The sequence below is a fragment of the Chlamydotis macqueenii genome, chromosome Z, assembly GCF_036417535.1.
Source record: "Chlamydotis macqueenii isolate bChlMac1 chromosome Z, bChlMac1.mat, whole genome shotgun sequence".
NCBI classification, from domain to species: Eukaryota; Metazoa; Chordata; class Aves; order Otidiformes; family Otididae; genus Chlamydotis; species Chlamydotis macqueenii.
Genome location: NC_141593.1, coordinates 52535075 through 52550527, shown reverse-complemented (window position 1 = coordinate 52550527; position 15453 = coordinate 52535075). Strand labels below are relative to the sequence as shown.

At 44.7% G+C, this 15453-nt stretch overlaps 1 protein-coding gene across 4 annotated transcripts in view; it reads left to right on the top strand.

Moving 5' to 3' along the window:
* The window catches only part of MARCHF3 (membrane associated ring-CH-type finger 3), a 78116-nt gene that overhangs the window by 42355 nt on the left and 20308 nt on the right, over nt 1–15453 (top strand). For all 4 annotated transcript variants that reach the window (XM_086770677.1, XM_086770675.1, XM_086770676.1 and 1 more), the window contains one exon: nt 14065–14281. In XM_086770677.1, coding sequence (XP_086626803.1) covers nt 14088–14281 — 194 coding nt within the window. In that variant the 5' untranslated portion in view covers nt 14065–14087. The remainder of the gene's footprint in view (nt 1–14064; nt 14282–15453) is intronic.

Below are 15453 nucleotides of genomic sequence, written 5' to 3'. Positions count from 1 at the left end.
ACAGTAAATTAATCTTTGTTTCTCTATTTCAAAACTGAAATCTTAAAGAGAAGTTATATTCATTTAGCTTCTAGTGAAGTTTATCTTAGCAAGACTGACATAGCCAGTATTGGTAAACAATGGAAAAAATATAAAGCTATTAAAAAGAGAAATGTTTTTCATTTTCTACTTATTTTAATTTGAAAGTGGTTTTAGTATATTTTTTTTTTTTACTTCCATACATTCAACTGTTTTTCTATCAATGGTAAGGACTGTAAATGAGGTATTTTTAATGAGATCATGTTTGAGTTGCAGTCTCGACTGCAAGAGCTGGATGAATCAATATAGTAAAAGTGAGCAAATAATTGACTTAGCAACAATGAACACAAGAATTAGCATTTTAGATAAGTTATTTGTAGAAACACTGTGGCCATATTTCTCCAAGTATTCTCCATTAATAATTAAAACCATTTTGCATTTTGTGTTTCCTCTCTGGCTCTGTTTGCACTGCAATTTTCACACTCTTGCTTCCATTGCCAACCAGCGCTGTCTGTGCAAGCTCTTGTACAGGGAAGTTGCTCGGTCGTAGTCCTGCTCAGGATTCATGCAGACTAGACCACTGTGAGCCACGTAAAACCAAAGGTTTACAAACTTATACCTGAACAGGGAGCTTTTGCTAGGACTCAGGATAAAAAGGAGAGTTTACCACTTTTGGAAGAAGGGGCAGGCGACTCAAGAAGAGTACAGGGAGCTCGTTAGGTCATGCAGAGAGAAAATTAGAAAGTCAAAAGCCCAACTAGAACTCAGTCTGGCCACAGTTGTAAGAGATAACAAAAAATGTTTTTACAAATACATTAACCACAGAAAGAGAGACAAGGAGAATCTTCATCCTTTATTGGATACAGGGAGGAGTGTTGCTGCCGGGGCTGAGGAAAAGGCTGAGGTACTTAATGCCTTCTTTGCCTCAGTCTTTAATAGTCAGACCAGTTGTCCCCAGGGTGTTCAGCCCCCTGAGCTGGAAGATGGGGATGGAGAGCAGAATGAATCCCCCACAATCCAGCAGGAAGCAGTTAATGACCTGCTACACCACCTGGACATGCGTAAGTCTATGGTGCTGGAAGTGATCCACCTGAGAGTACTGAGGGAGCTGGCAAAGGAGCTTGCCAGGCCCCTTTCCATCATTTATCAGCAGTCCTGGTTAACAGGGGAGGCCCCAGATGACTGGAGGCTTGCCAATGTGACGCTCATCTACAAGAAGGGCCAGAAGGAGGATCTGGGGAACTACAGGCCTGTCAGCCTGACCTCAGTGCTGGGGAAAATTATGGAACGATTCATCTTGAGTGTGCTCGCCTTGTACATGCAGGGCAGCCAGGGGATCAGGCCCAGCCAGCATGGATTCATGAAGGGCAGGTCCTGCTTGACCTACCTGGTCTTTAGCAAAGCCTTTGATACAGTCTCCCACAGCATTCTCCTAGAGAAGCTAATGGCCCGTGGCTTAGACAGGTGTACTCTTCACTGGGTAAAAAACTGGCTGGGTGGCCGACCCCAAAGAGTGGTGGTGAACGGACTTAAATCCAGTTGGTGGCTGGTCACAAGAAGTGTTCCCCAGGGCTCAGTGCTGGGGCCAGTTCTGTTTAATATCTTTATCAACGATCTGGATGAGGGGATTGAGTGTGCCCTCAGTAATTTTGCAAATGATACCAAACTGGGCAGGAGTGTTGATCTGCTCGAAGGTAGGAAGACTCTGCAGAGGCATCTGGACAGGTTGGACCAATGGGCCAGGGTCGGTTGTATGCGGTTTAACAAGGCCAAGAACCGAGTCCTGTGCTTCAGTCACAACAACCCCATGCAACTCTACAGGCTTGGAAAGGCTGGAAAGCTGCTCAACAGAAAAAGAACTGGGGGTGCTGGTAGACAGCTGGCTGAACATGAGCCAGCAATGTGCCCAGGTGGCCATGAAGGCCAACAGCATTCTGGCTTGTGTCAGGAACAGTGTGGCCAGCAGGAGTAGGGAAGTGATTGTCTCCCTGTACTTGGCAATGATGAGGCCACACTTTGAATATTGTGTTTGGTTTTGGGCCCCTGTCGTAGTTCAGCCCCGATCGGACCAGACTATGCAGTCTCTCTCTCACTCCCCCCACCTTCCGAGAGAACAGGGAGAGAAAATATAAGGAAAAACGGCTCGAGGTTTGAGATAAGGACAGGGAGAAATCCTTAAAGTTACCGTCACAGGCAAAACAGACTCGACTTGGGGAAAACTATTCATTTATTACTACAAACAGTAGGATAATGAGACAGAGAACAAGATAACCTCCTCCCACCCCTCCCTCTTCCCGAGCTTAACATTATCTTTACTACCTTCCCCTCCTGAGCAGCACAGGGGGGAAGAGGGAATGGGGGTTGTGGTCAGTTCATCACATGTTGTTTCACGCCGCTGCTTCATGGTCGGGGGAAGAACTCCTCGCATTCCTCCCCTGCTCCGTTGTGGGGTCCCACCCCTACGCCACAGTCCTTTGTGGAACTGCTCTGGCGTGGGTCATCTCTTCCACGGGTGCAGTCCCTCTAGAACAGCTGTCCCAGCGGGCCCTCCACGGGCCACAGCTGCCTTCAGGCATCCACCTCCCCCAGTGTGAGGTCCTTCACGGGCTCCAAGTGGATCTCTGCTCCTCCGTGGACCTCCATGGGCTGCAGGGAGACAACCTGCTCCACCATGGTCATCACCACAGGCTGCAGGGGAATCTTGGCCAGGAGCCACATTACTCCTCCCCCTCCTGAACTGACCTTGGCGTCTGCAGCCGTTCCTCACAACAGGCTGGTAGATGTCTCTCAGGATCTTTTTTACATCTTATTCACTTCTCATCTCCTTTCCACTTCTTGCAGCCGGGCTGGACTGAGTCGGGCCCAGTCGGCTGCCAGGCAAGAGGCCACAGGGTGAGGCCTGCAAGGCCCATGAGGCCTGTGCCTCCCCCTCTGCGCCTCTGCCCCCGCTCAGCTTCTTCACATCTTCTCTCTTTTTTTTTTTTTCTGTTTTCCCCTTCTTAAATACGTTATCGCAGAGGCGTTATCATGGGACATTCTGCTACCAATTGGCTCGGCCTTGGCCAGCAGCAGGTCCGCCCTAGGCCTGGCTGAGTCCACTGAACAAAGGGGAGCAACTTCTAGCAGTTTCCTACAGAAGCTACCACCTTAGCCCCCCCCTCACTAACAAAACCACGACAGCCCCTCAGTACGAGAAGGGCATTGAATTGCTGGAGTGTGTCCAGAGAATGACAACAAGGGTGGTGAAGGGTCTGGAGAAGAAGTCGTCTGAGGAGCGGCTGAGGGAACTGAGATTGTGTAGTCTGGAGAAGAGGAGGGGAGACCACATTGCTCTCTACAGCTACCTGAAAGGAGGTTGTAGGGAGGCAGATGTTGGTCTCTTCTCCCAAGTAACTTGTGATAGGACAAGAGGAAATGGCCTCAAGTTGCAAGAGGGGAAGTTTAGGTTGGATATTAGGAAACACTTCTTTACTGAAGGAGTGAACAGGCACTGGAATAGGCTGCCCAGAGAAGTGGTGGAGTTACCAGCCCTGTAGATGTTATGTGGTACTTTGGGACATGGTTTAGTAGGCGTGGTGTTGGGTTCATGGTTGGACTTGATGGTCTTGGAGGTCTTTTCCAACCTTAATGATTCTATGATTTACACAAGCTTTCCAGGATCAGGAATCCATTAGTAAACCCCAGGCATGAGGTTAAACAATATTTACACTATTTGCAGTTTAAGCAAGTCATTTTAGCTTGACCTTACTTCATCAGGAATCATCAGTTGAATTCAGCTGATGTTTATCTGTGTGAGTAGAAAATGAAGCAGTTACGGATTCATTTTGTGAGGCAGTGCTGTAATTCATGTGATGTTAGCAGTCCTCCTTTTAGCCTGGCAGTAGATGTGGTGACAGCTGTTTTTGAATGTTCACTGGAGAAAATGTGGCCTTGGGAGTACATAAAGATTTAACTTTGAGCATTTTCCCCTGAGCTTCATCCTACAGCTGCTGAACAATAACTCTGAGTCCAGTATAAAGCTGGGGGAGGTCAGCAGTAACGTTCCCATCAAATGCAGCACATTCGGATTGGACTTCACTTGGTCCTTTAAGCCTTTGTGTTTCACAAAGACTTCAAGACTTTGTATTTGACAGAGACACGGGTCCTCATGCTGTCTTGGTCCTCGCCGTCTGCTGCAAAAAAACAGCTATCAAAAGCCAGGGTCTAGTAGGTGTAGTTTCTGTCACATTTCTTTGGGGCACGTAGCTGCCCCACGGAGTGCAGATGTAGAGGGAGTCCCAGAGGGCAGGAGGAGGTGTGCTGCCTGGAAGGAGCTCTTGGATTACGCTTTTTCTGATAAAACAAGCACCAGAAATATAGGATCTAAATGGAAGAGAGGCTAGTCAGAGTCCAGACGTGCTGACTGATCTGTTTAAAACTGTTACTGTTGGAAATTGTGAAAGATGGTCGTTCTGATGAAATTCTAGAATTTCAGAGAAAGGGATTTCTGAAAGTTTTACAGTTCCTATGCTAAAGGAAGTGCAGTGTCAGTAATACCCACTGTGCAAAAAAAAAGATTGCTGCTCTTCAGAACAAAGTATGTAGTGATTTTCAGAGATGAATCTTGGCTTTAAAGGATTGACATGGGATTCCTTGTCCTTTGGCCATTGTTGAAGAGAAATTAAATTCCCATGATGCAAGCCTCATCTTACAGATTTTAGGCTGAGAAGTAAACATGCGTGTCTGGTATTTGGTTGCAAAATCTGCTTGTCTCATCTGTGTAAAGTGACCTAATTTAGGAATATGAAGGAGAATCTAGAACTTGCTTTCTAGTGCAAAATGGAACTTCCAGGCCTCTTAACTTGAAGGGTTTCATCATATAAGAAGATACTGATTCTGTCCCTGCATTTTGGTGCTCAAGTGTGAAAACACCTGCAGTTTAAGTCATGTCCTAGGATGACACAAGGTGTAGATAAGTCACATGAAAACAGTGATTCAGGGCAGTGCCATCCTCACAACCCACTGAGGGAAGCTGCTCTTCGGATTCATGCTGGGTCAGAGCTGTGTTTGTTCATTAAGCCACCTTGTTTCTGTGGGAAGCCAGACTTCCCACTTCGTGCCCACTAATCAAAATACATGGAGAAAAGCACTGTCCCAGCACTTAGCATAATTCTGGCAGTAATCATAATTTTGCAGCCTTAAACTTGGTCTTCTAATAAAGGCAGTTTTGGGTTTCTGCACTTGCGGCTGCCGCCTGCGAGGGGCTGGTGTGGGGTTAGCCCTGCTCCCTGGGTGCAGCCACCACCAGGCTGGCCAAAGGGAAAGGAGCTCTCTGGGGGAAGCTTTGCCTCATTGTCCTCCAAAATTTGTCATCAAGTGGGGCCAGAATAAGCAGAAAGTTTGTGGGCAGGGGTGGGGAAAGAAGGGAGGGAGAGTGTGAAGAGGATGTAGCAGTGAAAAAAAGAGAATTTAGGAACATGTTAGAGTGAGTGCCTTCCTCCCTTTGCAGGGATTCAGCCTGAGTGTAGTCACCCAGGAATAGGTGCAGGCAAGCCTTATCTTCCATTTCCAAGTATTCTTAGCTTTCTCAGTTAAGGAAGCCTAGTAAAAAGATTTTTGTAGTGGTAACCGGCATAGAGGAGGTTGAGGAAAGAAGCTGGAAAGTACTTAATCATTTTGACTCCTCCACTCAAGATTGTCAGCAAAACTACTACATCCTTCCTCACTGAGGATGCTTATCTCAGAGCAGCATGTCTTTAGTGCCCCCTTGCAGAGTAACCTCTACCTCTCACGCTCCTGTCCTCCTTCCCTAGCACATAAGGCACAAGGCACAGGTGTGGGATGTCGCCCGGCATTCAGAAGCCAGTGTATGCCCCACTGCAGGGAGCTGAGCACTCCAGGGACTCTTGGATCTAAGAACTCGTGTTAGCAAATTTCATCTGGACTTGAAGCCACAACAGCCTGTTGTGTGGGCTCGGGTAACTGGAACAGAGTTATAAGGACTGCCAGGTAGGCAGAGAGAAAGATGGACTTCAGCAGAGCTTGTGCGCGCGTGCAGTGACTGCAGCAGGCAAAGGTAGGTTAAGTGGCTATTCTGGGAGTCTGGCTCTCAATACCAACCCACTGCCAGGAATTTACAAATGCAAAATTGGCAGCATATACAGAAACACTTGTTTATTTTGTGGATTATGCTTAGTAAGGGTGCAGTTAAGCACATTAACCTGTTTTATTCATGCCTGTGTTCTACCGGCTTCTGCAGGCACAGGGAGCCCATGCACGCAAAGGGCAGTTGTGGAAATACTGGTTTTCTGCAGCCTGCATTGCTCCAGGGAACTTGAAAGCAGCTTGTTCAGCTGAGGAGGGAAAATCACTTGGCAGCACCATTCAGTATGCTGAATCATAGCTTCCTCCTGTTTGTCTAGTAATCCAAAATTTCTTTTAGGAAAAATGAGACAGACAGGTCTAGAATTCCAACTCCTATGAGGAAAGACATTTCCACTAGAAAAGACAAACACTAGAAAACAAAGTGTATGTCTGTCTTTATATTTTGAAATAAACTATCATTACTGTTTCCAGATCAGCTGTAAGCTGGATTTGTATCTTCTGATTTTTATTATTAATGTAAGACTGAAATGGCACCAACATAAGTACTGATGGTCTGAATTACCATGTGACATCTTCCATTTTGATGGCCAACAAAAGAAGAAGAACCTAAGCAAAAAAAAACTAAGTTAGTGGCTGTGCAGACATATAAAGCAATTTATTAAAGTCCACAGTGCCAGAAGGGTAGTCCATTGCTCTTGAAAAGTGGTTCAAGGTTCAGTACATAACAAAAAAATGATTTATGGGTGGGCAGTGACTTTTTAAATGTATTAGAAGGTTCTTAAGAACTGTTCATGCTGAACTGCTTTGTGCTACTGCCTTAAACCAGCACTCAGTTCTTTGATGTGCTTGTTTGTAAAATTACACTTTACATGCAACCTACTCTGTGGTAGTTTTTAAGAGGCCTCGGAGCTCTCTGCAGTCAGATCAGCTAAGCAGAAAATGCTGTCTGTGGTATGAAAAATTTGTACACTGTGGGCTGAAACAGCCGAACTAAAATTGCCTGATATCGGTGGGGTTCGGTATTGCACTGTTTTCTTTGTGTTGACATGCTTAAAAGTGAAATCTTGGAAGGAGTGTAAAGTTTACTGCCCTCTTCAACTGGTAAACAAGTATTACATCTTCCTCTTACAGCATTCCATTGTCCCTCCTGGCTCCTTGGGAGGGTTTGGTGGTGCTGGTGTAGTTGTCACAGACTGAATGCTGTTGACCAGATTGTGTGGATTCTTAATGAAGATGTTCTCCAGCATCCTTCTTTGTCATCATATCCAAGACCTACTGTGCCCCAGTGCTCGTTCCCTTCTGCCTTTCTCACTGATGGCTTGATGCCACTGAGCTTTGCACCTCTGTAGTGAGCAGGTTAGGCAGTGTCTTATGTCCTCCAGTATACTAAGCCACATGTGACTGTCAGATGTAGGAGTTATTTCATTTTCTCAAGCTGCAGAAATTAATTTTTCACTCTGAAGGGCTTAAGGGTCTTATGTGCACTCCTGTGGAGTTAAGATGTTTTTACTGAAAGTTTCTGTACCTTTTTATTTTCTTTGGGTTTTTTTTTTAACAAACAGAGCAAGTGTACCAATTGAACTCATCCTTATGTGTACTAAGACTGTAGGAGAGCTCATATTTTCCATTATGATTTCTGGGCTTAGCTCATGTGAAGTCTTGCTTCAAAGAACAACCTTGGTACACACAGGATTACAGAACAGGACCGGAGCTGAGTCCAGAGAAAAAAGTAAGAGTAGCTGATGAGCTGGTGTTTTGAGGAGGCAAATGCAGAAGGGATGGGGCATGGCCAGATGCATGCCACAGGGGACAAGAGTGACAGGTTGGTAGCCTGGACCATGCGTGCCCTTCTGGCATCTCCCGTGGCACAAGGTTCCTAAGCTGTAATTACCAGCTGACAGTTGCCAACTGATTTTTAAGAAACATACTGAAAGATGTACAGATCTATCTCCCATGATGGTGAACAGCACCTAGGGCTACAACTGGAACAACCAGTTACTCCTTGAGTTTCTTTACTCAGTGGCCTCAGTGGGATTGAAACCCAGGAGGGGATCCATACAGCACTCTGTGGCAGAGCGTGGAGGGAAGAGTCAGGAAACACTTGAAACAATTCCAGTTATGAATACCTTGGAAATGACATACAGAAAACTCCTTCATGACTGTCAGAGTTACTAAAATAAGAGTTTCAGGTGTCCCAGAGTGTCCTGCTCTTTCAGAAAGGTTCTGGCCATGCCATCTTCAGAGTACTCTGTATCATTTCATAATAGGTAAATAATTAGGAAGTTTCACAGTATTCTGCAGTTGAGATTTTTGGTTCTTTTGCATTTTTTAGTGGGAAGAAGACCCACTGAAGTGAGAGACAAATCAGCAAGCAATCCAGTCACTGCAATGCCTGTTTTAGTCTCTGGTGCATCTTAACATAGCTGTGGTGGGATGGGGCTTAGTCACAGCTAGCTCAACCGCCTGAGTATTTAGCTTCTCACAGAGGTTTGCCAACCAGTCCTGACTTCTGTCCTGCTGTAACTAAACCCTAACAGTAGTCTAGTTAAAGCAGAGGTCTTTTGTGCATAGCGGTTTATCTCTGTGAGGATCATGCAAAGTCAGGATAACTGGAAGATGGAAATGTTCTATACTGAGAAACTGCTAAAAAAATTGAGTGTCTTAAAAGGCAGGATGGCATAAAAATGTTCTCTAAACCTCTGTGAGGGAAGATGAGTTCCTGTTCACCATTTCTAAAAACAAAGCATAGTATACACTGTAGTATTTGTTTAATAGGTTTGAAACCAATGAAGAAAATCTTTTTCACACAGCCTCTGATGTCTACGTTACTGACAACTTTTGAAACTAGTAATTTGTTCATAACTTAGAATGCAAGAGTTTGCATTCTGAGTAATGAACTGGGATGGATAGAAGGAATAAAGGCAGAAGACATTTCTCCAAGAGCTGTACTTTCCTTCCAGATTGCAGCATGATGTGGAATTTTATCTGTCCTCCAGGTCTGCTGACCTGTTCTGAAGTAGAAATATGTCCATGAATGCAAGTCACTGGAGGGCAAACTGCTAGAGTAGTTTGTGCAAAACAGATTGGTTTGCGCCTGCAGAATCTGCTGAGCAGACTGAGGCAGTCGTGGGCCCGTGTAGGAGACACGGCCCCGTCAAGTCACGTGGTGTCAATGTGTGGAGAGGTTTCACTCCCAGCCTTTCTGGAGTGGAAAGAGAAATGTTCAGAATTCTGGCATGTGAAAGGACATAAATGGGAAACAAAAATACATCTCCGAAAGCTGGGTTTTTTTAATAACAGCTGTGTGTTTTTAAATAATGCAGTATTTCTTGGGAAAATGTCTCCAGATGGGAATGTAGTGGTTTTTCTTGCATGTTCTTAAGTCTTGAAGCGGATTGATGCATGCTTGAGTTGCAGTTCTTGAAACTAATAGTGTGACTCTTGGGAACACGGAATAAGAAGGGTGAGTGTATTTCCAGGTTTGAAACTACATGACTATGAGAAATGCAATGTGAGCTATTCTTAGCAAAGATGCTGAAAAAAAGGAAAAGCAAGCAATTCAGAGACAATCTCTACACGAGTATGTGTTTAATTTTTGCAGCCTTGTGCTTGAAGTGTAAGATCTTTTTGTCCCATGCAAATATCAGCCACTCACAGCTTCAGCAGAAAAGTACCACTGCTTTAAAAGGTCTGCTGTGACAATTTAACTCATCAGCATGGTAATGCTTTATGGGTTTAAAAAATGAGGTCAGTTCAACGCACAGGAGGAAAGAGTGCAACAAGGATTCCAGTTGTAGGTGCTTATTGTAAATGCAGATGGTTTCTTCTTGGAATTCCTTTTCAAGGCGGTAGTGTTAGTTTCTAGCATCTCATATTTGAGTATAATTCAGTAAGAGTAGCAGTGCCTTGCTCAGCAGCATTTGTTGAGTCTCATGGTTTGTCTTGATACAGAAGTTATAAATCTCTTAAAAAGAAATATGAGCATAGACAAGAAGATACACTATGAATACCTTGCCGCATGTGAAGAAAAGTTTGTTGAGCTCAGTGGGGACATATTGTTAGCAATAACTAGCAGTTGACCAAGCCCAGAAGTAGCTTGTTTCTGAAACAAAGATTGCAAGTGTTTGGTGGTATTTGTTTGTGGAGCTGAGCCACTTTTCTAAAATATTTGCATTCATTCATATAATGTCAAGAAGGAAACTACTTACACATGCCTCTTAGTAACTACTGAAGCCCTAGAAAGCAGTGTCTGAACTTTGGAATGATTTAAAAAATGAAGCAGTGGGAAGAGGGCAGAGAGAGGCAAGATAATCAGATGATGTTGGCTTACATCTTAACACTGGGGGTAGCAGCCAGCAGATCAGGAGAGGAAAAAGAGAGTGTAAGTTGTCCGTAACATTTGCTAGAATAGCATTCTATAAATTATAGAGCAAAGGATGTAGGTTGCACCTGAGTCACATGCCCAGCTCCAGCATGACCTCAGATAATTTGCTTGAGTACACTGCATCTCATTCCCTTCTGTAGTTTCTTGCTTCACAGTGACAGCTGGGTTTAATTTACTAACTCTAGTTAGTAAATTAGTATAGTGCCTGCACTTTTTTTGAGGAAATAGCATAAATAACTGTAACTGTTGTAATCATCTGCATCTGTAACTGTGTAAACTGAACATGGGAGTAGACTTGTTTTTGTGAGACTTGTGCTTTTCATGTCTGTAAAGCAGAGCACTGAGTGCCAAAGCGACAGGAACGTGTATGCGACTTGTAGTGCTCGCTGAGGGGTGTTTACTCCATACGCCAGTGAATGAAGCGGGAGGAATAAATCACAAGTAGGACACTCTAATCAGTGACTAATAGAATGCTCCTCCACTATGTCCTTCTACCAGGAAGACCTGTACTGACCTCTTCCCAGACGGCAATTTGAAATTTCTGAGAATTTTAACAGCTTTCTTTTTTTTTTCCCTCACACTTACGGTACAAAGAAAATACATGCCATATCTTTACTTTTACTCTGATATCCATAAATGTACATATATATATATTTAAAAAAAATAAAATGGCATATATATAACACAGTAAAAAAGAATTTCAGCTTATCTCGTGATTTTTCAATTTATGATCATTGAACAACTCTGAAAATGGGATCTTTATATAGCTGATCGAAGTAATTGCACAAGAAAGTGAAGAAAAGAAGTATACCAAGAGCTATAAAATTATTGGTGAAGGTTGGAAGATGGTGCTGAAATTGGAGAGTTACTCTAAAAATCAGACTTTGCCACCTCCCGTCAGAAGATCTCACGTCGTGGAGGTGAGAAGAGGGAGTCAGACTGGTACCAAAGGCAAAGCAGAAAAACTAGAATGGGGAGGTCTGTTTTAAGTATGACAACCGTAAGGTAGTCTTAAAATAGATTTTGGGTAGAAAAGATACGTGCAAGAGCAGTGGGTGTAGTAGCACAGAAAAGCAAAAAAAAGAGCTAATTGCTAGATGTCTTCAAATATACATCCATCCTGCCAAATTCAGACACTTAGCTCTGAATTTTCTGGCATCTGAAGTAAATGTTGATATTCTGTCTTCCCCCATTTAATATTGCATCTCCCCCTAAATACCACCTAAACACATCTTCCTGCTTTTATTCTACATTTTTGCTACTCTGTTGAGATATTTGTCTTGGTTTTCCACCTCTTTCAGGTGAAAAACATTCTGACAGAACATCGTACATGTGGGTGAATACTAACTTTGGGGTTTGGTGGAGATTAAGATTTACAGTTCCTTAATGTCAGCTTTAACTTCAGGTTTGCTTAGGATCTGTTGTGCTTCTGAGGACAATTAATCTTCGTTGTATACCACAGGATTCAGTATTAAAGCACATATTAATTAATTCTACAATTTTATTACTTTCATGTGCATACACTGATTTTGTGTGAAAGTGTCTCTTCTGAAATCAGGAACACATGTTGTAACTTCCAACTTCCTTTAAAAAAAAAAAAGATTTTGGTAGAAAGAGATTACATGTATTCACTATGCAGAGGTGGGATATCAGTGCAGTACTGTACAGAGAAATTTGAATTAACATCATTGCTGGGATACAGCTACGTTATTTCTCGTGTGCCTTAAAGCTTTTCATTTAGTTGCATCGTCTGATGCTTCAGCAGATGCTCTGAACTCTTCAAGTGGCTGATAGATGTGATTGTAAAGGCTTGGATGGTCACTTAATATGCCGTGAAAAGCCCACTGTTGTACTTAAAGAGGTCAGTGAAGCACCCAGAAAATAAATATATAATTCTGTAGCCTGGGTCTGTAACCATGGTCCTGCCTAGGCTTCTTAAGTTTAATGAAGCAGCCACTCAGCTGCTGAATATTCTTGTTAAACACTCTCAGCATGGATTTTAAAACTGAAATCTTGCTGATACCATGGCCTGCTTGGAGAGTCCGTGGCTCTTATTCTCTTAAAAAGTCTGCATCTTTTATGTGCTAATGGTTTTGAAATCAGCCGTTTGCTTCATTTTCATTGTAAATGAGGGCCAGAGTCTGATTTCCTTCCCCGTTCTCTGAACGCTATATCCCCTTTAAGCTGTCTCATCAGCCTCCAGTTTGCTCTCTTTGCCTAGTCTGAAAATAACTGAAATAATGCTGTACAGCAAACACTTTGCTGAGCATTTTCCTGTTTTAGATGCTTTTCTAAGAATAGAAGTCCCTTTGTGAAAACTTGCGTGGTGCAGTTGGTCCAGCACCCCCATCACGTCCTCATGTGCTACAAACAAAGCCCTCCTGCCAAAGACATCCATTCAGGAGACTTCAGAAAGTTAGCACTGCCGTTTGCTCAAATCCAATGAAATCAAGTTACAAGATTTCTTTTAAAACCCAGATTTCTTTTAAATACCTCTGTTTAAGACTGTATTCATGTTTAATTTTTAAAGACACTGTTTCCTGTGGTGCTGATACTGTACAAGTAACAGTGGTGTCTGATACAAAATGCTTTTTTTGAGGGTTAAATGCAGTGCAGACAAATGTGTCTGATTTCAACATGTGAATATCATAGTAGAAACCTGTAGCATTTACATGTGGCTGTAGCCAGGCGTCTCAAGGCGTGCTGGGAAGCCTTTTCCCCCTTTTGCAGAGGGATTAATCCACCCAGTATGTGTGTTGTCGGTGACCAACCTAGAGAGCAAGCCTGCAGGCACATAGCCTGGTATTCTGCCTGGTGAACCGCGCAGCCTTCCCTCACTGACAAGCACACCCAGCAAGGAGCATCATACGGGGGTACCAGGAATTTACATTCCCAGGCTCTTTGTTACCCTTGTTTTTCAATTACCACATTTGAGAGCATCCTACACCCTCAATGATGGGAGAAAGAGCAAAGCAGAGAAGAGAGACATAGGCAAGCTGTGATTTCTGCCTCACCTTGTGGCATTAATTATTACTGCATGCAGGCTGTCACTAAGCAGATCTGTGTGACAAAAGCCCTGCACAGGATTATTTGCCAGGTCCATACTCTGTCGTGGGCTGGCGATGGAAAGCACTTAGCAGCACTGGAGTGTTTTCACAGGGGATTTGGAGCTAATTGGGCACTTTCTCCTCCAATACATAACTTTCCCCGTTGGGGGACAGGGGCAGCCTTTAGGTTTGAAAGCACTCAAGGTGAAGATTATATATTCCTTTGTAGCGTTTTGGGGGGAGAGACAAAATGCTCAGTCTTTCCATTTATCACTCATTTCTTTAGGAGTCTGCAGAGAAAAACAGCAGCACAGAGCCCTGGCTTGCTGTTTCTGAGACGTACAGACTGTTTTTCCGCGACACATAATGTTGTAAGCTTCCTCTCCCTGCTGAGTGGTTTTCAGAGGGCTGGGGTGGGGAGAGGGGGATGTTTTTTCTCACGTCTGGTATCGATCAGTGTGGCGGAGTTGCAGACAGGCAGGGACGTGCACCTTCCCCCCGCCACACCACCCTGTGCTCCCTCCTTCCTAGATGGAGACCCGCCGCCCACCGCCATGAGGACGACCCGCTGTGGTCATCTGCCGGGAGTCCCGCCGGAGCGCCCGCGCCCACCAGCACCCGACAGCAAGACCCTGCCCGGCGGCAGCGGCAGTGGCCCAGCCGGCAGCTGCCCGCAGTATGTCATGCAGGTGTCGGCCAAAGATGGGCAGCTGCTCTCCTCCGTTGTGCGGACGCTCACTGCGCAGAGGTACGTGGAAGGCGGCGGGGTGGGGTGGGCCCCCGCCCTGCGTGGGCTCGAGTGCACCCTCCCCAGCTGCCACTCACAAGTCCCATGGGCGCGTCAAGTGAAGATGTGATGGTGTGCTTCGTGAAGGCTTACCACACTGCACTTGTAATTAAATCCTCATCCTAAATTTATAATGATTACGCTACATATGTAATTAAGCCCTCACCATTATACTCTGTGAAGAGGGAGAAGCAGGCTGTCTAGGGATGCTGCTCCTTGAGCGTGCCAGCTGCGGCAATTTGCCCTAATAAGTAGCAGGAGGCTTTGGCAGGCACTGGCTGGCATGGGATGCTGCGTTCAGCCTGCGTGCTGCTGCCAGCACTTCATGGCACGTTTCCTTCGCACTGCCCCAGCCAGCGTGCTGAGCGGCCAGCCAAGCTGTTTCTAGCAGAGGTGCATGCACAAGTGTTGCTGCTTCAGTCATCATCCAAGTGACTGAGAGTGGCTCTTTCAGCTGTCAGTTTAGAAGCGTAGATTAGTGGTGGAATACACATTTAAACTATACCCTTTGAAACATTATCCTGCTTTGGGTTGGCTTTGCTTTCATTAGAGGCAAGAAAGAGGATGCTTAGAAGTTTGGACACATCCAGACTTGATACTTAGACCAAAATCAAGTTCCACTTCACTGGTGTGAAGTGGCAAAGACTGCACAGGTCTTGAAGTAGCCCTGGATTTTCACAAAACAGCAAACATAATCCGATCCACTGCATTCATGTGAAGAGTGAAATTATTAACTGCTGCTGCATGGGCAATGTCACAGCCTGAAAGGCCCTTTTCCCCATTACTTGTAGCAAAGTTGTTAAACCCTGTGCATTTTGCACAACTCAGATGTGTGTGCAGAGTATCAAGCTCAGCTTCATACTGTTTTACCAGGCAGACAGAAAGGAGCTGGCTGGCTTCTTTACACTTTCCTGCAGTTACCCTTCAGTGAGGCCTGCCTGGGGCAGCTTGCAAAGACCCAGAAGAGAGACGAAGGTAACAGCTGTATCCCACCGAATGCTATCCACTAACAAGGTTTTGTCAGCAACAGTGACAAAACCAGCTTTTCTGAGGAGATCACCTGCGGTGGCGTATGGGGTAGGGAAGAGTTTGTTTCCTAGTCCTCAGCCAAGAGATTGACCTTCTCAGCCTTG